Source organism: Callorhinus ursinus, unplaced genomic scaffold (assembly GCF_003265705.2).
Source record: "Callorhinus ursinus isolate GAN/ISIS: 27379988/994484 unplaced genomic scaffold, GSC_fseal_2.0 scaffold4, whole genome shotgun sequence".
In the NCBI taxonomy this organism is placed as follows: Eukaryota; Metazoa; Chordata; class Mammalia; order Carnivora; family Otariidae; genus Callorhinus; species Callorhinus ursinus.
Genome location: NW_027397066.1, coordinates 90,022,007 through 90,047,694, shown reverse-complemented (window position 1 = coordinate 90,047,694; position 25,688 = coordinate 90,022,007). Strand labels below are relative to the sequence as shown.

At 42.0% G+C, this 25,688-nt stretch overlaps 1 protein-coding gene across 1 annotated transcript in view; it reads right to left on the bottom strand.

The window, feature by feature from the left end:
* Positions 1-6,974: 6,974 nt before the first annotated feature.
* MCUB (mitochondrial calcium uniporter dominant negative subunit beta) overlaps positions 6,975-25,688 on the bottom strand; it is a 93,253-nt gene continuing 74,539 nt past the window's right edge. Inside the window, 6 exon segments of the mRNA XM_025873702.2 lie at positions 6,975-7,934; positions 7,937-7,970; positions 9,940-10,056; positions 10,877-11,080; positions 12,738-12,898; positions 23,608-23,712. Of these exon segments, the coding sequence (XP_025729487.2) occupies positions 7,900-7,934; positions 7,937-7,970; positions 9,940-10,056; positions 10,877-11,080; positions 12,738-12,898; positions 23,608-23,712 (656 nt within the window). The 3' untranslated portion in view covers positions 6,975-7,899.

Genomic DNA, 25,688 nt, shown 5'->3' with positions numbered 1-25,688 from the left:
TTTATAATTTGCTAACATACGGAAGCAACCTAAGTATCCATCAATAGATGAATGGATAAAGAAGATGTGGTATACTTTGTGCTTTGCAGTTTTTGTTTTGTTTTTAACAAACTGAAGGTCTGTGGCAACTCTGCACTGAGCAAGTCTATTGGCACCATTTTCCTAACAGTATTTTCTCCTTTTGTGTCTCTCATATTTTGGCAATTCTCATAGGTCAAACTTTGTCATTATTATATTTGTTATGGTGATCTGGGATCTTTGAGGTTACAATTGTAATGGTTTTAGGGTGCCGTGAATAACACCTCTACATGACAGCAAACTTAATAAATGTGTGTGTTCTCATTGCTCCACGGACTAGGCATTCTCTCCCCTCCTCGGCCTCCCTATTTCCTGAGACACGACTCTGAAATTAGAGGCCACTGTAGGATTATTCACTGGCCTAAGTGTTCAAGTGAAGGCAAGAGTCACAGGTTTCTCACTTAACTCAAGGGTAGAAATAACGAAGCCTGGTGAGGAAGGCATGTTAAAAGCCAAGATGGGCCAAAAACTATGCCTCTTGTGCCACAGAGCCAAGTTGTGAATGCAAAAAGTTCTTGAAGGAAAGTAATAAAACTAGTACTCCAGTAAATACGGGAGTGATAACAAAGTGAAACGGCCTTATTCCTGATAGGCAGAGTTTGATTGATTTGGATAGAAGAAAAAACCACACCATTCCCTTAAGCCAGTTAAAGCTGAATCCAGAGCAAGACCTTAACTCTCTTCAATTCCCTGAAGGCTGAGAGAAAAAAGGAAGCTGCCGAAGAGAAGGCAGAAGTTTGGTTTGTTCCTGAGGTTTACGGAAAGAGGTCATCTCCGTATGTAAAAGTGCAAGATGAAGCAGCAGGTGCTGATGGAGAAGCTGACAGTTCTCCAGAAGATCTAGCTAAGATAATTAATGAAGGTGGCTACACAACAGATTTTCAGTGTAGATGAAACTGCCATCAGTTTGGAAGAAGACGGAAGAAGAAGATGCCAGTTAGGACTTCCATAGCTAGACAGGAGAAGTCAGTACCTGACTTCAAATCCTCAAAGAAGAGGCTAACTCTCTTGTTAGGGGCTAACGCAGCTGGTGATTTTTGAGACCAATGCTCACTTACCATTCGGAAAATCCTAGGGCCCTTCAGAATTATGCTAAATCTACTCTTCCTCTGCTCTGTAAATGGAAAAACAAAGCCTGGATGACAGCACATCTGTTTACAGCATGGTTTACTGAATATTTTAAGCCCACTTTTGAGACGTACTGCTCAAAGGAAAAAAAAAGATTCTTTTCAAAATATGACTGCTCACTGACAATGAACCTGGTCACCCAAAGCTCTGATGGAGATGTACAGTGAGATTAAGGTTTTCAATTCTGCTAACACAGCATTCCTTCTGCAGGCCATGGATCAAGGAGTCATTTCAACTTTCAAGTCTTAATACTTAAGAAATACATTTTGTAAGGGCTGTAGCCGCCACAGACAAGTGATTCCTCTGATGGACCTGGGCAAAGTCAACTGAAAACCTTCTGGAAAGGATTCACCATTCTAGCTGCCATTAAGAACATGTGTGATTCATGGGAGAAACTGATTCCCACCCATATGGATGACTTTGAGGGGTTCAAGACTTCAGAGGAGAAAGTAACTATAAGGGTAGAAACAGCAAAAGAACTGGAATCAGAAGTGGACCCTGAAGATGGAACTAAACTGATGCAACCCCATGACAAAACTTGAACAGATAAGTTGCTGCTACTTAGGGATGAACAAAGCAAGTGGTTTCTTGACATGGAATCTACTCCTGGTGAAGATGCTGCGAATGATCGTTGAAATGACCACAAAGGATTTAGAATAGTACACCAACTTAGTTGATAAAACAGTGGCAGGGTTTGAGAGAATGGACTCCTAATTTTGAAGTAAGTTCTACTGTGCGTAAAATGTCAAGCAGCATCACATGCTACAGAGAAATCGTTTGTGAAAGGAAGAGTCCATCGATGCAGCAAACTGATGTCACGGTTTTTTTTTTTTAAGATTTTATTTATTTATTTATTTATTTTTTAAAGATTTTATTCACTCATTTGACAGAGGGAGACACAGCGAGAGAGGGAACACAAGCAGGGGGAGCGGGAGAGGGAGAAGCAGGCTTCCTGCTGAGCAGGGAGCCCGATGTGGGGCTCGATCCCAGGACCCCGGGATCATGACCTGAGCCGAAGGCAGACGCTTAACCACCGAGCCACCCAGGCGCCCCGTCATTTTCTTATTTAAAGAAATGGCCACAGCCACCCTGACTTTCGTCCACCAGCACCCTGATCAGTCAGCAGCCATCAGGCAAATCCCTCCAACAGAAGACTAACAAGTCACTGAAAGCTCAGACAGTATTTTACTTATCAATGAAGCATTTTTTATTTAAAAGTCGGTACAGCTCATCCTTGAACAACATAGGTTTGAACTGCACAGGTCCACTTACATGAAGATGATTTTGATAAGTACAGTACTATAAATGTATTTTCCTTGTGGTTTCCTTAATGTTCTCTTTAACTTAATTTATTGTAAGAATACAGTAACAATACATATAACATACAAAGTAGGTGTTAACTGACCATTTTATGTTAACACTAAGGCTCTGGTCAACAGTAGGCTATTCATTAAATTTAGGGGGGAGTTGGGGCGCCTGGGTGGCTCAGTGGGTCTGCCTTCAACTCAGGTCATGATCCCAGGGTCCTGGGATGGAGCCCCCCAGTCAGGCTCTCTGCTCCGCGGGGAGTCTGCTCCTGCCTACCACCCCCGCTCATGCACGCACACACTCTCTCAAATAAATTAATCTTTAAAGTTTAAGAGGAGTCAAAAGTTACACAGATTTCCAACTGCACAGGGGGCGGCAATCCCTAGTCCCTGAGTCGTTAAGGGTCAACTGTACATTGCTTTTTTTTTTTTTCGATATTTATTTTTTTCAATTATAACATTGCTTTGTTAGACATAATGCCACAGCACTCTTAGCAGACTACAGTAGAGTGCAAACACAACTTAATATACCGGGAAACCAAAAAATTCATTTGACTTGTTTTATTACAATATCTGCTTCACTGCGACGGTTTGGAACTGAATCCGCAGTATCTGAGGTACGCCTGTATGACACGTACAATGGAATATTACTCAACCGTAAGAAAGGACGAAATCTTGCCATCTGCAACAACAGGGAAGGACCTAGAGGGTATTATGCTGAGTGAAATGAGAGAGAGAAAAACACACGCTGTATGATCTAATTTATATGTGAAATCAAAAACAAAAAACCGAGCTCACAGATCCAGGGAACATCTGCTGGTTGCCTGACAGGAGGGTCGAGGGGATGAGCAAAATGGTGCAAGGGGATTAAAAGGTACAAACCTCCAGTTACAAAATAAATTAAGACATGGGAACAAAATGTACAGCGCAGGACATATAATTAATAATACGTAATACCATGTATTGTGTGGTGACAGAGAGCAGCTAGATTTATCACGGAAAACACTTCATGCACAAAACTTCTGATTCACCGTGCTGTACTCCTGAAACTAATATAACATTAGTGCTGTAGGTGAACTACACTTCAATAACAAATAAACCCAACTTTTAAAAAATTGCCTTCAAGAACTGCTGTAGGGCATTTTGAGGAAGAAATACAAAACATGCTACATTCTCAGGGTGGGCTAAGCACCCGCGAATCGGAATCCATCGCTCTTCCACGCTAAGTCACTGTACCCTGTCTGGCAGCCATCAGTCCCACTCACGGGCCTCCGTATTAATGGAATAACAGATGTTACTTTCAAGATTCCATTCTTACTCGTATGATCTATAAAACTGGAGTAACTTTGTCAGTAGCCTGCCAGAGGCTGAAGATGGTAAAATGTCTGTGCTTTGAGGACTGAAACTTATGACCTGCTAGTTCAAAAGCAATCATTTTGGGGGCGCCTGGGTGGCTCAGTCGGTTAAGCGTCTGCCTTCGGCTCAGGTCATGATCCCAGGGTCCTGGGATCGAGCCCCTGCACGAAGGCCCCTCGTGGGCCTCCCTGCTCAGCAGAAAGTCTGCTGTTCCCTCCCCCCTCGTGCTCCCCCTCATGTTCTCTCAAATAAATAAAATCTTAAAAAAAAAAAAACAGCAGTCATTTGCACATACGCTTTCAGGTGTGGCTCGAAGAGCGTGCCAACCAGATGCTCGGTGAGCGGGACGTGTGTACCTCTGTGTGTGGTCATGACAGGGCCTACCACGCTGCCGCCACTGTGGCTCCACCTTCCAGAGCTACTGACTACAGAACTGCTCCTCAGCTCACCTCATGGACACTGGCCTGGCCCTCTAGGCAACCGTGACACAATTCTGCTTACCTAAGAGAAAGTAGCCAATGTTATTAAAAAGCTCTAAAAGCAAAATAAAACCACTTTTTCCCTTGAATGTGATCAGTTGACGGGTTCATCTGAGTAACATCCTCTTATTCAGATGCAGGGAGATCGGTGGGTACCAAACCCACCAACTGCGGTGACATTATCTGGGTATCAAAATGCCATCAAATCTGAGCTATGGAAGTAATCAGGACACAACCGAATTTTAACCATTGTCTCTAAATGACAATATTTTTGTAATAAAATTTAACATGTAATGTTTGGATTCCTTTAATTTTGGTTCCAATCTGTTTGGACTTACAACTTGGAACTGAGTAGAAAGAGCACACTTTGTTTATATTCCGAGTTAACTGATCCAGCAAGTTTTAACATAAACATTAATGGGACATTTGTCTCCTTTACAGAAACTACAGTTTAAATATTAAAAAGGCTGGAGTGTCCTGCCTCTTATCACTGAGTTGTCCTCTCGGTACTCAGAAATGAGTTCCACCAGTCATAAAGTACAAGGTGACTTACACACAGTCCCTTATCTGAAGAATTAAACTCTGTTTTACTTCAAGTAGGAAGATACAAATCAAAGGAAGCTATCTTTTCTAAGAATTTGTTTTTCACATGACGAATTTTCTGAAGCCCTAAAAACATAGTATTCTTTGCTAATTATCTTTCATATTCCCGTTCAGGGGTCATCCAAATTTTTCTGTAAAAAGCCAGAGAGTAAATACGTGAAGCTTTGCGGCCACACTGTCTCTGCTGTAACTGGTCAGCTCCGCTGCTTGTGGTGCAGAAACAGCCGAAGGCAATACGTAAATGAACAACAGCCGACTTCTGGGAACACTGCATTTACAAAAGCAGGCATATATATATATGAGTTTGCCAATGTCTGCTCTAGTCTACCCCATCTTCCCAGATTGCCCGTAGACTACTTGCAAGGATTCACAAGCCATCCTTTCTACTCTCCCAGTCTAGACTCTGCCCAGTGCCACACCTGAAAATGCCACAAGCCTTTCACCATCTTCCTGGGTACCTAGCATGAGCCAGGCATTATTCCTGGCACTTGGGATAGATGCATCAGTGAGCAAAGCAAACAACTGCTGTTCTCCTGGAACTTCTATTCAGGTGTGACATTTATAGAGCAGCTTAGATTAGGCATGTTCAAAGTATTTTATCTCACTTCACTCTCAATAAGGTCAATGGTATTTTATACTTCTTTCAATGAGGAGAGGTCAGGTTCGTTGCCTAGTATCTCCAGCTGGTAAGTGGCAGAACCTGCCTGACCCTAAAGCACACACACTTTCTAGCCCACGCTGGATCTACTCTGCTGTTTTCCATATTAAATCCAGAATCCTGATTCCATTATCTGAATCCATCCTCCCAGTCCAACCTTGTTTCAAGAAATCTACTCCTTTTGGGAACCCTCCTACACTGTTGGTGGGAATGTAAGCTGGTGCAACCCCTCTGGAAAACAGTATGGAGGTTCCTCAAACAGTTGAAAATAGAGCTACCCTACGACCCAGCAATTGCACTACTGGGTATTTACCACAAAGATACAAATGTAGGGACCCGAAGGGGTATGTGCACCCCAATGTTTATAGCAGCAATGTCCACAATAGCCAAACTGTGGAAAGAGCCAAGGTGTCCATCAACAGATGAATGGATAAAGAAGATGTGGTATATATACACAATGGAATATTATGCAGCCATCAAAAGGAATGAGATCTTGCCATTTGCAACGACATGGATGGAACGGGAGGGTGTTATGCTGAGTGAAATAAGTCAATCAGAGAAAGACAGGTATCATATGACCTCACTGATATGAGGAATTCTTAATCTCAGGAAACAAACTGAGGGTTGCTGGAGTGGTGGGGGTTGGGAGGGATGGGGTGGCTGGGTGATAGACATTGGGGAGGGTATGTGCTACGGTGAGCGCTGTGAATTGTACAAGACTGTTGAATCACAGATCTGTACCTCTGAAACAAATAATGCATTATATGTTAAGAAAAAAAAAAGAAGATAGCAGGAGGGGAAGAATGAAGGGGAGTAAGTTGGAGGGGGAGACGAACCATGAGAGACGATGGACTCTGAGAAACAAACTGAGGGTTCTAGAGGGGAGGGGGGTGGGGGGATGGGTTAGCCTGGTGATGGGTATTAAAGAGGGCACATTCTGCGTGGAACACTGGGTGTTATGCACAAACAATGAATCATGGAACACTACAGCAAAAACTAATGATGTAATGTATGGTGATTAATATAACAATAAAAAAATTTTAAAAAATATATCTACTCCTTTTCATTGTGTATCCTCTGGAGAAATATTCCGCCAAGACCCAGTTCAGGACCCCCCACCCCTCCCATGTTAGATCCCTGCCTGCGATGCTTGCCCCTCTTTCCAAATTCCACCCAAAAGGCAAGGCCCACCCTTCCCAAGCGGTTCTCTTAACTTTGATCGTACTGATGTCTTGTCTCTCCCTGGGAATAGAGTTCAAAGGCGGCAGAACATGTCCTAAGGACTCGGCATAATGCTTAACCTGGTGATATTCATTATAAAAACATACTAGTGCATATTCTTAGCTTAGTAATAAGACACCAAAATGGAAGTAATTCAAAATCTCCATGTTGCAGAGACACCGACACAAACAGCAAGTGGTCACTGTATGCTGTTCCAGTTCAGGTGAAGGAAGTTTGAATCTGATTTGACTGAAAGATAAACTCTGAAAACACTGGGGGCTTTGGGGTGTTTTTTTTTTTAATAGCAAATCTCTAATATCAGGGGATCACCATTACCCTTTCTGGCCCACAGGCCGTGAAATCCTGGACAATGGACTAAAAACCATTAGTTGTAATGCACAAAGATTTATCATCTACTATGAGTAGGTGCTGAAATCTGGCTCTGTGCACTCGGGACAACTAGCCTCTCCATGCCTCCATTTCTTTATTATTAAACTGGGATTAAAAATAGCTACTCTCATAGCATTATAGGATTACAAATAATGTATCAGTACTTGACATATAAACAGTATCTGTCTCAGTGAGTACCAGTTAAGATGAAACATTTCAAATGACATTTTATCATAATTTTAGCTATGTTTAATGATAAAGGTCTTCTAACTGTCCTGTATTTCAAAATAAATCAATTACAAGACAACCGTAAGGGAAGCCTAAGAATGAGAGTGAATGCCACGGGCGCTGACCACTCTCCCTTTGCGGGGGAATGAACACAACGTTGGCAGACGAGGACTCTTAGCTCAAGTGCCAAACCACAGCTGCTCTGACTTGGATGCACGCGTCCAAGCTCCTCCCGGCATTAATCCTGGACAAGTCGTGTGAATCCACAAACCAAAAATCTCAAGTGAGAACTTCAAAGAATACCTGTGTTTTTGCAAGCATTTTTTTTAATTAACAAAAGAGACTGAAACGATCAAATTCAAAGGAACTATGGGACTCAAAAAGTTCCAGTTTCTAAGTTGCAGAATCAACACATACTGGAAAAATTCAATGACATTCAAAAAATGTAAGATTAATTCTTTTCATTGAGCTCCTCTCCTTGCATAAGAGAGAGTGGCGCACCTGTTTCAGGGATTCCGTGGCCTGTCAATGGGAAAAAGAAAAAAGTACATGATCAGAGAGAATGAGAAACAGCGTTACTGCACGAGAGGAATCCTATAAATTTAATGTATCCTTAGGTTAATAAACATATTTAAACTACTAATGGCAAATGCCTACAGTATTTCTATGAATAGGGATCCTTTTTGAAAAGAAGAGTTTAAGGCTTCTAATATATGCTTCAAGTTCTTGCTGTGTTCGCTGTCCCCTTTATAATGGTTTTTCTAGTTCTTATTTGAAAAGAAAAACACTCTGCGACCTATCAGTCTCCCTTCTTCCTCAACGTTATTAGCTTAAAAAAAATACTTCACAGATGCTATTTTTTTTAAAGATATTATTTATTTATTTGATAGAGAGAGAGCACAAGCAGGGGGAGCAGCAGGGAGAGGGAGAAGCAGGCTCCCGGGTGAGCAAGGAGCCCGATGCGGGCTTCGATCCCAGGACCCTGGGATCATGACCTGAGCTGAAGGCAGATGCTCAACCGACAGCCACCCAGGCGCCCCCACAGGTGCTACTTTAAATCTTCAATGCCCAGGGTTATGAACTAGTTGGAAGAACATCCATCCCTTAGCCTTCTTGGATTAGATCATTCGAAGGTAAGAGTACCCACTAATTAAAAATAAAATCATTATATTTTTCCTAAGTAGTGATTTTATAGAAAAAATTTAAAAATTGTTAAGGGTTTATCATCCCCAATTCTTAGATTACAAATTTAATTCTAGTAATAGCTTATTTTTTTTAATTTGAGAAATGGGTAGTTTAGAAGATACAGGCAACAAGAGATATTATGAATATTGGCTATTAAAGGAGCATGCATTAAGCAATGGAAGAGATTTTTACCAAAACGTTTTTCTTTTAAAATTACTAAGAAAAATTAAAAACCAAGTTAATGTGTCGAGAAGCTACCATCTAACAAAACTACTGAGTCCACTGGGAGGCCAGATTAGAAGCCACCTCAGACAAAGACTGTGTGGAAGACCTTCAGAGTGGAGGCTCCGGAGTCAGGCTGTTGGGTTCATAGCCTTGTTTCCCCACCTTGAAACAGTGTACTACCTGGGCAAGTAACTAAGCACCTCTGTTTTCTCACTGGAAAGATGGAAAAGATGAAAGGAGGAATACCATACAATGACTCTTTCATTTCTAAGGAGAAGAAACTTATAAATGCCTTTAAAAGCTTAAAATGTGTTATCGGTGGTCACCTTCCTAAAAGTCTACTTTCTTTTATGTTCTCTCTTTTTAAGATTTTATTTATTTATTTGACAGAGAGAGCAGGAACACAAGCAGGGGGAGTGGGGGAGGGAGAAGCAGGCTTCCTGCTGAGCAGGGAGCCCGATGTGGGGCTCGATCCCAGGATCCTGAGATCATGACCTGAGCCAAAGGCAGACGCTTAACAACTGAGCCACCCAGGCACCCCTTTCATGTTCTTAAAAGTTGAGCTTCAGCGGTGCCTGGGTGGCTCAGTCAGTTGAGCTTCCAACTCTTGATTTCTGCTCAGGTCATGATCTTAGGGTTGTGAGATCAAGCCCTGCATCAAGTTCTGTGCTGAACACGGAGCCTGCTTAAGATTCTCTCCCTCTGCCCTGCCCCTGCTCTAAAAAAAAAAAAAAAGAAAAAAGTTGAGCTTGATATTGGACTGTTTTCTTTAAAAACACATACTCAGAGAGTGAAAAGAAATAAGACTGCTACTGAAAACTATTATTTTATTATCTCGAAGTCATTTAAGACATTTCCCCCCATACAAAAGATATTCCCATGTAGAACACGGGAGTCAAAAACAAAACTGTATAATATGAAATTAGCATCACACATGTCAACTGTTTCACTGAGCAAAGCACAGTACACAGAAGTCTATCGAGGACCAAGATTTAACTTAGGGATTTCCCCAATACTATGTTCTGGCTCCCAGATGATCCCCAACGGGCAGTTATAAGATGTCGTATTTTCAATACAGTACCTTAGCAAGATCTTCTTTTAACTTGTTGTACTGCACCACATCAAAATGCTGTTTCTTTGATTTCTTATGGAAGAAGTGAAGAAACTGCCTACTCTTAACAGCTGCGTAAGTATAATCCTAAAAGGAAAAAATAAAAAAAAGAACATGTTTTAAATGAACATAATGTCTCTGCAAGAAAGACACTTGCTTAGCAACACTAAAGCAAAAGCAGGCAGATGAGTAAAATATTTGCAGTGGCCAGCAGAGCAAGCAGAAGGCAACACAAGTAAAACATTTCATCTTGCGTGAGATCAGCTGCTGCTTTCGAAAGCAAGCAAGCTGGGAAGAGAAATCACACATACTCTTGATAGAAAGGAGCAAAACAAAACTGTTTTGGCACAATAATCATGCAATGAAGCTAAAGTTACTGAGTGTTTTTGCAATACATATTCAATTTTATTTATAAAGACACAGAACAAAATTTGATGTGTTTATCTCCATGGAGAAATTTATGAGCTATACTATTTATTTCTCTATAGAGGTTAAAGTTTTGCCGTGCTGTATATAAATCTATATCCTCATGAAAAATAACAGCAACATTTATCAGCTTATAAAAACCCAGAGAGCAATTCAGTAAATAAAAAAGGCTTTGGGCGCCTGGGTGGCTCAGTCATTAAGCGTCTGCCTTCGGCTCAGGTCATGATCCCAGGGTCCTGGGATCCAGCCCCACATCGGGCTCCCTGCTCCGCGGGAAATCTGCTTCTCCCTCTCCCACTCCCCCTGCTTGTGTTCCTGCTCTCGCTGTGTCTCTCTCTGTCAAATAAATAAAATCTTAAAAAAAATAAATAAAAAAATAAAAATAAAAATGAAAAAGGCTTTATTGCTCATTACTTCAGTTGGATAAGGAATTATTTGCAAAACATGTTCCAACTTCCCATTTTCCTAACAAAGTACTTACCTGTCGAGTGACGATAAAGTATGCAAAAAAGACCATGGAATTTGCAAATGTGATGAAGTATGTCACTGGTTCCATAATATCCCAGGAGTACACCCACCAAGTGAGCCAGGCCAGTGCCCCGCCCTGAACAGACAGCAGTGCTAATCCGGCCCACAGAAGGCCGCTGGTTTTGGCTTCTGAGCGAGCTTCGATGCCAGCTTTTATCTGAGGGGCAAAAACAGCCTGGTTCAGCTTACAGGCTACCAACTCACGGGGAAAGAAAAGAAGGAACAAAAGTAAAATAACACCTATCTGCATTATTTTAACGAGGTTTGATTTAGGGACAAGTTATGAAACAGACACATTCACGAGTGATCACTAATTTCCAAATCAGTTCATTAAGTGAGTCATATAAATTATAAATTATAAAGGTAATACCTGCTTGTGGGGGGAAAAATTAAATAGTATAGAAAAATTAAATAGTATAGAAAAAAATTAAATAGTATAGAAATTAAATAGTATAGAAAGGTATACAATGAAAAACTCAAGAGGCTGTCCTCTGAAACCTAAAATTACGTGCCTATTTTCTTTGCCCCAGCAACTGCACTTCTAGGAATGCGCCCCATAGGTATCCTTGCTCACACACGGTTCATTACAGATTCTCAAGAGTAAAAGACTGACACTTGTGCATATATCTACCAAGCTCTTATGCAGCAGTAGTGAGGACACCACATACCAATGTTTAGATCCCTCCAGGATACATGGTTGGTGAAAAAAGGGGAGAATAGTACGTAATGGTGTATGCCCTTTTCGGAAAAAGGGAACAAAATAACCTATTTGTACTTGTGTGTATGCAGACGAAGAAAATCTAACGTGATCCATGCGTGTTACGATATGGTAGGTGGAGGAGAACTTTCCATTGGCACCTTTCCAAGTCTTAATGCGAGTCGGTATATTGCCAACTTTTTAAAAAGCAAAAAACAAAAATGTGGATACACAATCCAACAAATAAAATTTAAAAGTCCCTCACTCTACCATCTCCTAAGTATCCTCAGAGGATACTATTAAAAGTTTCTTTTATTTCCAGAAACTTCCTATTCAGATACAAAGATACGCAAAAGACACCCATCCATTTTTAAAAGTCACAAATGGGTTCAGAGGTTTCGAAGATGCCGTTTTTTCCCCTTAAATTAAAACAACATGGGGAGCCTGGGTGGCTCAGTCGTTAAGCATCTGCCTTCGGCTCAGGTCATGATCCCAGGGTCCCGGGATCCAGACCCCCGACATCAGGCTCCCTGCTCAGCGGGAGGCCTGCTTCTCCCTCTCCCACTCCCCCTGCTTGTGTTCCCTCTCTTGCTGTGTCTCTTTCTCTGTCAAATAAATAAATAAAATCTTTAAATAAATAAATAAAACAAACTCCAACCCCGCCTCCCCAAAAAAGTTCCAATTTTTTTCCTCCATCAATGATTAACTTCGGATGCTAGGAAGCCATGGCCAACTTCCCAGCTGGCCATCTGGTAAGCAGAGCTGGGGCCATGGGCCTATTCTCTAAAAAAGGGACCGGGAATCCTGCAGCCAGTGCGACGGGCTCATCTGCTCCTCAAGTCAGCGAGACGCTGCGGCCAGTGGCGGAGGAGGGGCGGCACCGCACCAGTTCAAGATGGCAGCTCGGGCTGGGCCGCCAGGCGCTAGCCATGCACCTTCACTGTCTCTGCTTCCCCACCTGAAGGATGACAAAGGTAACGGTACCAAACGCACAGGCTCATCGTGAGGACTGAAGGAGAAAACGAGCCTAGGTAGAGCACTCACAGAAACATTCACTTAGCAAGCACTCAGTCAACAGTATTACTTTCAGGCAGACTCAACGGTGTCGCTTCCTAACCTGTTCAAGGGGCTGCAGCTGTCCCTTCAGGTGGTCAATCCTCTCCAGCAAGTGGTGCTCTCTCTTTTTCTGAAACTCTTCTAAGTGCAAAGCTGTGAACAGTCTGTGAACCAAGGATTTCACATTGTCCATCTCCGTAGCATGCTCCATACTCAGTTTCTCTGACAAAAGACACAAAGGACACGTAAGGCCGTCACCACACTTCTTCCTCCAGGCTCTCCGACTCCCAGGAACCCAACCTGCGTGCCCGTGGCTGGCAGCCTGGGCGCTCTAAGTCCTAGGGAGGCATCTGGGATTGGCCTTTCTTCCTGTCTGAGGTGATTCGTCCCTCCCACAGAAACACAGTCTGGAATGATAAATTACTAGACAGTAGGCTTTAAATTCTTTATGTTTTGGGTGCCTGGGTGGCTTGGTTGGTTGGGCGACTGCCTTCGGCTTGGATCATGATCCTGGAGTCCCTGGATCAGGTCCCACATCGGGCTCCCTGCTCAGTGGGGAGTCTGCTTCTCCCTCTGACCCTCCCCCCTCTCATGTGCTCTCTCTCTCTCTCTCAAATAAATAAGTAAAATCTTAAAACAAAATAAAAATAAATAAATTCTTTATGTTTTTTGTCTTTTTTCTTTTGTACTAGGACTTTACTGTTTCTTTAAAAATCTTCACACAGGAAAAGGTTTCCATCTACCAGAATCCAGGTGCATGCCTCACCTTAGTTTGTTAACACTTCAGTTTACGGGTGCATTTTGTTGTTGTTGCTTCAAGTTTTTATGTAAATTCTAGTTACTTAAAATATAGTGTAATACTGATTTCAGGAATAGAATTCAGTGATTTGTCACTTACATACAACACCCAGTGCTCATCACAAGTGCTCTCCTTATGGTCATTTTTTATACTTGACTTCAACCTAAGATCCCTCCCCCTAGACCCCAGCCATCCATTCAAAAATTACTTTAGGATACGCAGGGAGGGAAGCTGGTGTACACATGTGTAAACAAAAGCATAATACACATTTGAAAAGCAATTAAAGTGTAAGTTCTTCTCAACAAGATGTAGATCTGAAAGGAGGTTCACACTGATAAGAAAGGAAGTCAGTTTCTAAGTTGTTAACAAAGTTCTTTTTCTTTTGCTTATGGATTTCTCTTGATCCTTCTGTCTCTGTGGATCTATAAACTCCCACAAAAACTGGGCTATAATGCTTCTTTCCTGAGGAACTGTTGCTCAGTACTGTAAGGGAACTGGAGGTGGGGGGGCGAGGTGGGATGAGGCGGGACAGACCTGCCCACCAGCAGCGCACACTTGCAGCCACAGGAGGCTTAGGGCCCTGGAGTCAGGACTAGCCCAGTGAGGCCCCAGTGAGCCTCCAGCGCGTGCCAGCAGGCCTCAAGTTATTTCCCTTCCATCTGCACCCACTGCCTTCAAGACTTGAGCATGGACTTTAATCCCTTCCACATTCTAAGCAACAGCTGCAATGAACAAGTGAGAAGTCGAAGTTCCCTTCTAGGCCTCTGAGATTTGTAGAACAGTCAGAGAGCCCTTTGGTTTTGATGAAAAATGTACTGCTATTTAAAAGGCCTTAAAAAAAAAAATTAAAGGTCTACATATAGAAGAAAGGTACCGATGGGGCACGATTCTGTCCCAAGCAGTGGAGCATATCCAGGACAAACAAAGCCAGACACCAAAGTGATAAGGAGAGGTTTCAATCAGTAACCACTGCGATGAGGAAGAGGATCCAGTGTGAACTGAGCTCAACTTCTACTTGTGCAGAGGTCGCTGGGCGTTTTCAGGGAAGGAGGGGAACCCTGGGGAACATCGGGGGCCTTAAGAAGCAGAAATCTACAAAACCTCGACGTGATGGCTGTTGGTTAACCAGACTAGGCCATTTGTGTTGTTAATGAGCACTTAGGCGGAAGAGGAACAGACAGAGGGCAGTGTGCAAGTCAGAGCAAGGCAGCCACCCCGCTGGGGGGTGAGAGCAAGAATTCCCTCCCTGCATGTCTGCGGTTCTCAGGTCCTTGAGATGGCAGTTCTGGGCGGTAGAAGCTGTACACTTCAAAGGCACAGAGAAAGGATTTATAATTACAAGCTTTCCAAAGTAACTGCTAGAAGAGGGGGTTCACGGACCTACCTGCTTATCACCAGGCTTTCCCTGGACAAACAGTTCTCCTAACAGTGCTGTACTTCCCCAGGCAAGCATTTTAGGAGGGCTGTAGTCTAATCCTAGGGATAAGGCCCTTGAGCTGGCAGAAGCTCTGCTGGTGTTTGTTCAAGTCTCTTAGGGGTGGGGGGTGAACAAAATCATTTGTGTGGAGAATTTGCAATCTTTTTTTTTTTTTAAGATTGTATTTATTTATTTGACAGAGAGAGACACAACGAGAGCAGGAACACAAGCAGGGGGAGTGGGAGAGGGAGAAGCAGATTTCCCGCTGAGCAGGGAGCCCGATGTGGGGCTGGATCCCAGGACCCTGGGATCATGACCTGAGCGGAAGGCAGGCGCTTAACGACTGAGCCACCCAGGTGCCCTGAGAATCCGCAATCTTTTTATAGGTCACGGCTGAGGTCTAGTCAAGAAGAGGGCTCAGAGGCACCTGGCTCAAGTTTGGTCAAAGAGAGTCTTTGTTAAGTGACACAAAATGTTTATCTGAGTTCAGTGACAAGCTATGGTCTTTCAGAAATGGCACCGCAAAATTCATATGTTGTGTTACCAATTTAAACATTTCTCTAAATAAATAAACATTTGTCTCGGGTATCGCCTAACAAAAACCAGAAGCTGTTTATTCCTTTTATAGGTGTCCTCAATGTGGATTTCATTTTCATATCCTGAATTTTCAAATACAAATTTGCCAATGCTTTAGAAAAGAAACGGAGTTCAAATACATCTTTTAATTCCGAATTTATAATTTTACAAACTGAATTTTCTATTAATCCAGTATAATTCCTCTGTCATCTTCCTTCCAACCATAGCTCCTGTGCCCGTTAGTTGAATTCACACTGTGAGCCTGAGCCGGTGGGACTTGGTGTTCAGCAAGGCACCTGGTAAGCCCGAGGACAGGGAGGCGTGGGCGCGCCCAGGCAACATGATCCCAGCAAACCACCCCTCCAGGCAGGGAGAAGGCTCTCCTCCCAGTAAGCTGGCAGGAGGGAGGCCGCAATTTAGTCCACACGGACCTAAGGCTTATGTGACATGTTGGGGCTTGCAGGAGAGTAAGGTCAAGTAGAACAATGAGATGCCTTAAAAAAACGTTTATTTCCACTTGTTTCCTCAAATACTCAACCCAGAGAAAGGAGACAGAAGACCTTCCAGAGTATTGGGGACTCACTGAACATGAACTTTCTATCTTAACAGGGGTTTCCATTTCTGTATTTCTCAACTTCTACCATCCTTCTCTCTTAAATACTGCCCTGATTTTTAAGAAAAATTAACAGTAGGGAGCCTGGGTGGCTCAGATGGTTAAGCGTCTGCCTTCGGCTCAGGTCATGATCCCAGGGTCCTGGGATCAAACCCTGCATCGGGCTCCCTGCTCAGCGGGAAGCCTGCTTCTCCCTCTGCTTCTCTCTCTCTCTCTCTCTCTCCCCCCTCCTCTGTCTCTCATGAATAAATAAATAAAATCTTTAAAAAAAAAAAAAGAAAAATTAACAGAAGAAAGTTCACAGTTGTTGAAATGACAGATTCATTTTAATTTCTCTACTTGTGTTTGAAAATTCCATAAAACTTTCAAACATACAATTAAAATTTTGAAATATGTTTTTTTCTTCAAGGGATCTTCAGAGAAATGGCTGACACCAATGCTGGGGTACAAGATCAGACCGGATCATCTAGTTACACCAGAAAGTAAGAAAAAGCTTGAAATAAAAATGGGGGCAAGTCACAAGATATGGGAGCTATGGTGTTCAACTGGACCCATTATCATTAGTGGGAGCCCCCTTAAGCTCCTTGGGACTTACTCCCATTTCTCTGTGTTAGCCTTTATTCTTTTTTAATCTAAATCCCCTCCTCTCCCCTATCCCCTTCTCATTGGCACCTTCTGAGACTTCTTGGCTCACGCAGAATTGGGAGAATCTGGCTGCAATATGACTTTTTAATTCCAGCAGCCCTCCCACATCTACCAGTCAGCACTTCGCATCCTAACTATAAACAAGAGCCTGCCCTTATTTATTGATCTATTTATTAAGGCACAGACTTACTAATTCCTTCTTGCTGCATTCTACCGTCACAGCTTACTGGGAACAGAAGCCTCTGGAGCCAATACTGGCAGGAACACTTAAACTTAACTGGTGATTTGCTGGAGGCTCAGTGTGGACCGGTTTGAGAAATAAAACACATTCATGAGTTTTACCTCCAGGAGACCCACAGGTACTCACAGTGAAGGTCAGAGATCACACATAACCTGGTGCTTGGAGCAGGGAGAGGGGAAAAGTAACCATTCTGCATCAGCCCTGAGCATAACTTTCTCCACAGCAAGGAAACTACTTTACCAGAGCCTTCTCTGGCTTGGAAGAAGGGCAATGAGCACACTCCAGCAGCCCCCCCAGCCCAGTCTTCCTCTCTCACATAGGGGAAGGAAAAATAAAAAGGCTAAGAAACTCCTCTGAAAGTTGCAGCCCGGGAATTCTGGCCCAATACAACACCCAAGATTCAATCATAGGTTTAGAGAATGCTTCTCCCCCACCCTCAAGACCTTACCACCACATCAACAGGGCCGCAGTTCTGTGCCAGAGGCAGACTCCAAGAAAGAATTTCTAGGGAAACTCAGAGACAACAGGGAAGACAAAAACAGAGACACTAGAAGAAACTCAAGTGTCTGATACCTGCAGCTACAGCAAAGAGCCTCTTAGCTGGGTACACATAAAATGCCTCCTTGCTTCAGTTTCTACTATCTAACACGTCATGCCCAACTTTGAAAAAAAATTATGCAGCAAGGGAAAAAGCAAGAAGGCATATCATATTCAAACTGCAGAAAGTCAAAGATAAAGAAAAAACCTTGAAAGAAACCAGAAGAAAGAATGCCTTACCTACCAAAGAGCACAGATGAAAATTACACCTGACCCCTCCCGGAAACGACACCAGCAAGGAGCGGGTAGAGGGAAAACTCAGCCTTGACAGTGATGAAAGAAATTTTCAACTTCATGTCTTGGGCCCTATACTTTCCATTTGCCAACGTCAAAATGACTTGGCAAAACCTCAAAGCAGGGTCTACTTCTGCCCTCACACATGCTGTACATCTGCTTTGTTAAAGAAAACAACCCCAGGGGCACCTGGGTGGCTCAGTCGGTTAAGCGTCTGCCTTCGGCTCAAGTCATGATCCCGGGGTCCTGGGATCGAGCCCCGCATCGGGCTCCCTGCTTGCCGGAAGCCTGCTTCTCCCTCTCCCTTTGCCTGCCGCTCCCCCTGCTTGTGCTCGCTCTCTGTCAAATAAATAAAATCTTAAAAAAAAAAAAAAAGGAAAACCACCCCCAAAGACCATTCTGAACCAAAATTAAAAGGAAGAAGCTTCCCTGGTTCCCACAGGATTAAAGTCCGACAGCTCTGAATATACTAGAAACTTAAGGTCGGCAACTTTCTGAAATGTCCTTTGTCTAATGACTTGTAACTTTTTATGCAAGAAAATGTAAATAACCTGCACCAAACGTTCCTTTGACAGAGCACCCTCTGCTTTGTAAAGACTGCGTATCCTGGGCAGCTGTCCTAACCTGGACTCCAATAAAATTCTCTTCCTTTTAGAAATTCTAGAAGGTACGTTCATTTTATGTCAATGTGGAAAAAAAAAAACCCACAAACCTAGAATTCTGTATCCCACCAAAGTATCCTTCAAAAGTGGAGAAATGAAGACTTTCTCAAAAGTTGGAGAACTTGCTGCCAGTAGCCCTGCCTTGTGAGAAGTGTTAAAAGTGAAGGGAGGACAATGATGCAAGGTCAGAAAGCTAGATCTACATAAATAAAGGAATTCTACATTAAAGAAGGAATAAGGGAAGACAAAATTAAAACGTATTTTTCCTTTCACTTATTAATTGATGTAACAGTCTGTCCAAAATAATAGCAGCAAAAATTGTATTCAATGCTTATAGCTTATATATGAGTGAAATGAATGATAAGGGATGGGAAGAAAGAATCAGAAATACATGGTTATTTTGGGATGCCTGGGTGGCTCAGTCATTGAGCATCTGCCTTCAGCTCAGGTCATGGTTCCAGGGTCCTGGGATCGAGCCCCACATCCAGCTCCCTGCTCAGCAGGAAGCCTGCTTCTCCCTCTTCCACTCCCTCTGCTCGTGTTCCCTCTCTCACTGTGTCTCTCTCTGTCAAATAAATAAATACAATCTTAAAAAAAAAAAGGAAAAGAAATACATGGTTATTTCAAGGTACTTGCAATGCCTGTGAAACAGTCTGGTGTTATTTAAAAGTGGATTTGGGGGTGCCTGGCTGGCTCAGTTGGTAGTGCGTGCAATTCTTGGTCTCAGGGCTGTAAGTTCGAGGCCCACAGTGGGTGTAGAGATTACTTAAAATCTTTAGGGGTGTCTATGTGGCTCTGTTGGTTATATCGGCTCAGGTCTTGATCTCAGGGTTCTGAGTTCAAGCCCCACACTGAGTTCAAGCCACGCCCAGCATGGAGCCTACTTGGGAAAAAAAAAAAAGAAAAAGAACTTAAAAAAAAGTGAATTTGGGTTAATTGTAAATGTATACTGCAAAATCTAGGGCAATCACTAAAAAAAGTAAAATTTAAAAGTATCACTGATATGATACAATAGAAAATGGAATCATAAAATGCTCCATTAAAACCACAAAAGGCAGGGGTGCCTGGGTAGTCCAGGTCGTGATCTTGGGGTCTTGGGATTGTGCTTTTCCCTCTCCCTCTGCCCCTCCCTCCCCCTGCTCATGTGCATGCACACTCTCTCTAATAAATAAAATCTTAAAAAAACAACACAAAACACATTCAAAGACGAGGAGACAAAATTAGAAACAAAGGGGCAAGAAATAGAAGTAACAAATATGATAGATACTAATCAGACTATAGCAACAATCACTTTAAGATATCGATGGTCTAAAAACACCTTATTAAAAGACTGATTAGACTGGATTAAAAAACAAGGCCCAACTACAGGTTGTCTACAAAAAATCCTCTTTATTTTTTATTTTTTTTATTATGTTATGTTAATCACCATACAGTACATCATTAGTTTTTGATGTAGTGTTCCATGATTCATTGTTTGCATATAACACCCAGTGCTCCATGCAGAACATGCCCTCTTTAATACCCATCACCGGGCTAACCCATCCCCCCACCCCCCTCCCCTCTGGAACCCTCAGTTTGTTTCTCAGAGTCCATAGTCTCTCATGGTTTGTCTCCCCCTCCGATTTCCCCCCCTTCATTTAAGAAATCCTCTTTAAATATAAAGACATACATAGATGAAAAGGAAAGGGAGGGAGGAAGATATACCATGCTAACACTAATCAAAAACAAGCTGGAAAAAAATTATAACTATATATGGATGGATACTAACTAGACTTATTGTGGTGATCATTTTGCAATATATACAAATATTAAATCATTACGTTGTATATCTGAAACTAATATAAAGGTTTATATATATCTAAATGAAAAAGAAAGCTGGAGTAATTATATTAATTTCAGACACAGCAGACTTCAGAGTAAGGAAACTTATCATGGATAAAGAAGGGCATTACATAATTACATAAAGTAGTCACTTCTCCAAGAAAACACAGTAACTCTTAATGTGTATGTAACTAACAACAAAGTGTCAAAATATGAGAGGCAAAACTGATAGAACTGCAAGGAGGAAGAAATAAATCCAATAATAGCTGGAGACTTCAATACCTCTCTATCAGATATGGAGAGACCTAGCCAGCAAAAAAAATCATTAAGGACATAGCTAAACTCAACAGTACCATCAATCATCTAGACAGAATTAACCTCAGTAGACTATTTCATCCAACAACTGGTAATACACATTCTTCTCAAGCTTACATGGAACACTCACCAAGATAAACATCACTTGGGGCCACATTCAAACAAACGCAAAATATAAATCGTACAATGTATGCTCTCAGACCACAATGGAATTTAAGTAGAAATCAAAAAGAGGGCTGGAAAATTGCAAAATATTTGGCAATTAAACACCACACTTCTAAATAACACATGGGTCAAATAAGCAATCAAGAAAAGTTACACAATATCCTGAACTACATGAAAATGAAAACACAACTTATCAAAACTTGTAGGATGAAACAAAGCAGTGCTCAGAGGGAAATTTACAGCATTGAATGCATACATTAGAAAAGAAGAAACATCTAAAATCAGTAAGTTTCCACTGTAGGAAACTAGAAAAAGAGGAGCAAATTAAATTCAACATAAACAGAAGAAAAGAAATAAAAGAGCAGAAACCAATGAAATTGAGGTGTGCCTAGCTGGCTCAGTCGGAAGAGCATGCAACTCTTGATCTCGGGGTTGTGTTCGAGCCCCACATCGGGTGTAGAGATTACTTAAGAATAAAATCTTAAAACAAAACAAAACAAAAAATCAGTGAAACTGAGAACAGAAAGTCAATAATCAATGAAACCAAAAGCTAGTTCTTTGAAGAGATCAATAAAATTGATAAACCCCTAGCCAGGACAAGAAAAAAAGAGAAGACACAAATGACTAATATCAGTTTATACATACTAACTTCATTATAGATCCCATGAACATTAAAAGGATAATAAAGGAAGTGGTAAGTAACTCCATGCTTGCAAATTTAATAACCCAGATTAAATGGATCAATTCTTTGAAAAGACACACTGGCAGAACACACACAAGAAAAAATAGACAATTTGAATAGGCCTTATCTATTTAAAAAATGGAATCAATAATTAATAACCTTCCAAAAGGGAAAGCACTAGGCCCAAATGGGTTCATGGTGAATTCTACTCAACATTTAAGTAAGAAATTATACCAATTCTCTACAATCCCTTCCAGAAGACAGATGCAGAGGGAGTAATTCCTAACTCATCCTGTGAGGCATTACCCTACTAATGCAAAAATCAGACAAAGACATTACAGAAAAAGAAAATTAAAGACCAATATCTCCCACGAACAAAGATGCAAAAATCCTCAACAAACTATTAGCAAACTGAATCCAACAATGTATAAAAACAATTATGCACCACGACCAAGTGGGATTTATTACAGATATGGAAGGTTGGTTCAACTTTCCAAAGTCAATTAATGCAATCCATTATATCAACAAGCTAAAGAAGAAAAATCATGTGATCATACCAAGAAATGCAGAAAAGCATTTGACAAGATCCAATACCTATTCATGATGACAACCCTCAGCAAAGTAGGAATGGAGGGGAACCTCCTCAACTTGATAACAACATCTACCATCATATTTAATGGGGAGAAACTTGAAGCTTTCCTGCCAAGACCAGGGCTTCATTAAAATTAAAACCGCTGCTCTACAAAAGACAATGCCAAGAGAATGAGAAAACAAGCTACAGATTGGGGAAAAAAATATATTTGCAAAGGAGAGATCTGATATGAACTGTTATCTAAAATACGCAAAACAGGGGCGCCTGGGTGGCTCAGTTGGTTAAGTGACTGCCTTCAGCTCAGGTCATGATCCCTGGGTCCTGAGATCAAGTCCCTCATCAGTCTTCCTGCTCCACAGGGGGGGCCTGCTTCTCCCTCCCCCACTCCCCCTGCTTGTGTTCTGCTCTCGCTGTCTCTCTCTGTCAAATAAATAAATAAATAAAACCTTTAAAATATGCAAAACAATCTTAAACCAACAATTAAAAAAAAATGGACAACCTGCTTAAAAAATGGGCCAAAGACTTGAACAGACACCTCACCGACGAATGCAGTAAGCATCTGAAGTCATATGCCATTAAGCAAGTACTTAAAAAAAATAAGCTATTACACACCTATTAGAATGGCCAAAATCCCAAACACTGACAAGGCTAAAAGCTGTCAAGGACGTGGAGCAGCAGGAACTCTCACTCATTGCTGATGGGCATGCAAAATGGTATAGCCACTTGGGAAGACAGTTTGCCAGTTTCTTACAAAACTAAACATACTCTTAAGATACAATCCAGCAATCATGCTTCTTGGCATTTACCCAAACACACCAAAAACTTATGTCTACACAAAAACCTACAAATGCCTCATACTATATGATACCAACTACATAACATTCTGAAAAAGGCAAAACTATGGAGACAGTAAACAGATTAGTGGTTGCCAGTGGTTAGGGGGTGGAAGGGATCAGGCGGATCACAGAGGACTTTTGCGTAGTGGAATTACTCTGAATGATACTAAAATGGTGGATATATGTCATTATACATTTACCAAAACCTAAGAGTGAACCCTAATGTCAACTATGATCTCTGAGAAATAACGAAGGGCCAGCATAGGTTCACGGATTGTAACAAATGTACCACTCTGGTGCCTGACAGTGGGGGAGGCTATGGCGCGGGGGACAGAGAGTATATGGGAACTGCAGACTAACTGCTCAATCTTACTATGAACCTACTAAAACTACTCTAAAAAAATCAAGTCTATTTTTGAAAAAAAAGAGTTAAGTGCTACAGGATACACACTTGGATTCATGATTTTCAGGCCCACTTCTTAACCCAATAATGTGAGGTTAAGCATTCAAGATCCTAAAATGAAATCTTAAAAGTATAAAAGAAGTATATGACACTAAAAAGTCCTGCTGGGCAACTGCTACTGATCATTCATACCCCTGCCAGAAAAGCTTAAACGCCGGTTCTTCAAAGCCTTCTTGGTCATTTGGTTAATTAAGAAGGTTCTTAAGCTTGTTCCCTGTAAAATCCCACAACTAAGGGGAAATGTTAAGATAGTTGCATAGCTGTATCTCTTACCTTTCTCGGGGCACTGTACATCATATGTTATTTTGTTAATGACAAGCTTAAAATCATTCATTAGCAAAATTTCCATCAAGGTCGAAGCTGGAATTTCACTGCCATCTGAGAGAAAAAACATCATGTGAAAATATGTCCTTGTTTTAGACAGTAAAAACCATTTTTCCAACAGACAGAAAAAGATTTACTAACTCGGGTCTTTACAATACAGGAGGGGACACTTTCATTTGGGGGGCTCTCCAATACCCAATACTGTTCCCACAGTGAGGAATCCTTCCTTCCTGCCCTGCCTCCCATTACACTGGACCAAATAGAGCAGGGAGGTGCTCCCTCTCCCATGCTCTGTCAGCTGGGCTGGGATCTAGGCAGATGTTACTGGCAGGACTCTATCTACACAAGGTCACTCAAAGCTTCAGGGGACATGGGAACTCTTCACAGCAAGGCCAGAGCCGTGGAGGTGACACTTTGGGCCGGGGGGGGGGGGGGGGGGGGGGGGGAAGGTGCAGGTGTCAGCAGCAGAGCCCATCAGGTAGATCCTAGGCTAACGTGGTCTTTGCTCAAGTCCTCCCTTGGTTCCTGCCTTCTTCTGAGCCTGGCTTTCTGTCAATTCTAATCTCCAGAGCCTACTGACATACTCCGTTGCTCAGCCAGAGTCCTTATCTGCTGCTGAGAGCTAAGCCCCTGACTGGTATGTGTAGGGCACACAGGTAGTAACATTTAAAAGCCTTTTAATTATTAGAGGTGACTGATTTGTTCAAACTTGGTAGCCAAACAGCACCACCAACCACAACCACACAGGACTCCCTACCGTTCTAGCTGGGGAAAGGTGAAGAGAAGCGAATCTTCCAGGAGCTGGGGGCGGCGGGAATCATAATAATTAAACCTAAGGAGTCAGTCTGCATGTATGTGGTTTTTATGGAGGTCGTAAATGGTAGGAGAGATTCTAATAGTAATTTCAAATATCCTAGGAACAATTCAAAGAAAAAGGAAAAAAAAAAACCTCCTGGAAAATTTTAACCTCAGTGTGCTTTGCACAGTCTCTCAGATAGCCTGGTTTTTTATTTTGGAACTAAACTTTAATGGAACCCAGGTGTTGAGAAAGCAAACTATTTGAACAATAAGCAGAACACTGGCGGTGGGGGAGGGGGAGTTTCTCTATCATTCTCCCTTTAGAACAGTCCACACAGAAGTGATATTAAGTCCAGGATGGTATTTTCGCGCAGCCTGGCATTTGCCTGGCTACATCCAACCAGAGCTACTGCAGCTACATTAATATGCATGACAGCAGTAATGCTGCCAGTAAAATCAGGAAGAACCTGGTTGTCTGCCTGCTGTCTGGCTCTCTGTAGTTCTTTTGTTCCAGAAGGCAGCGAGTCAAGTCTGCACCTGGGTCTGTTCCTCAAATTTGGCTGTTTGGGTTCCTGTTCATCAGTTGGGGTGACATCATTTTCCCAGGAATTGCCAAATAATTCAACCCACACTATGGGCAAAACTGTGACAAGCTTAGAACACTCTTTTCAAGCCCAAATTAAAGGCAGGCAAATTCCACCCACAGAACCTCTCTTTTTAAAGATCGGCAACACACCAATCATTTTATATGACTTTGCAAGTGTCATTTAAAAATTTACATTTAAATAACTTCAAACTTACTCCTTAAAATAGGGCTATAAAAAGCAATCACCTGGGTATGATTTCTCAGTCGAAGTACTACATTGTCCTTTATACTAATGTAGGAACAGCAGGAAATGGACACGAAACAGTCTTTGAGGAGCTAATGATAGTCTTGAATTCTTCACCGATTCTTGGGTAAGTACTGATTTAAACCCCAATAAAGTGTTTTCACTCAGTCTAAAGAGCCCTTTTTCTCTAAGATTTCTAGTCTTTTCCTTTGTGCTTTATGTTTTAAAGCTACTCAGATTTTTAGAAACAAGCAGGGTCCATGTCAATCACCGCTTTAACCTGGCTTATTTCATTCACTTCAGGGGCACTTACTGAGTCCACACCACCAGGCAAGGACTGTGCTCAGTGCCCCCCCAGGCACATGGGCTGGCAACCAGCTGCCGGCTCTTAGAAGCTTAGGA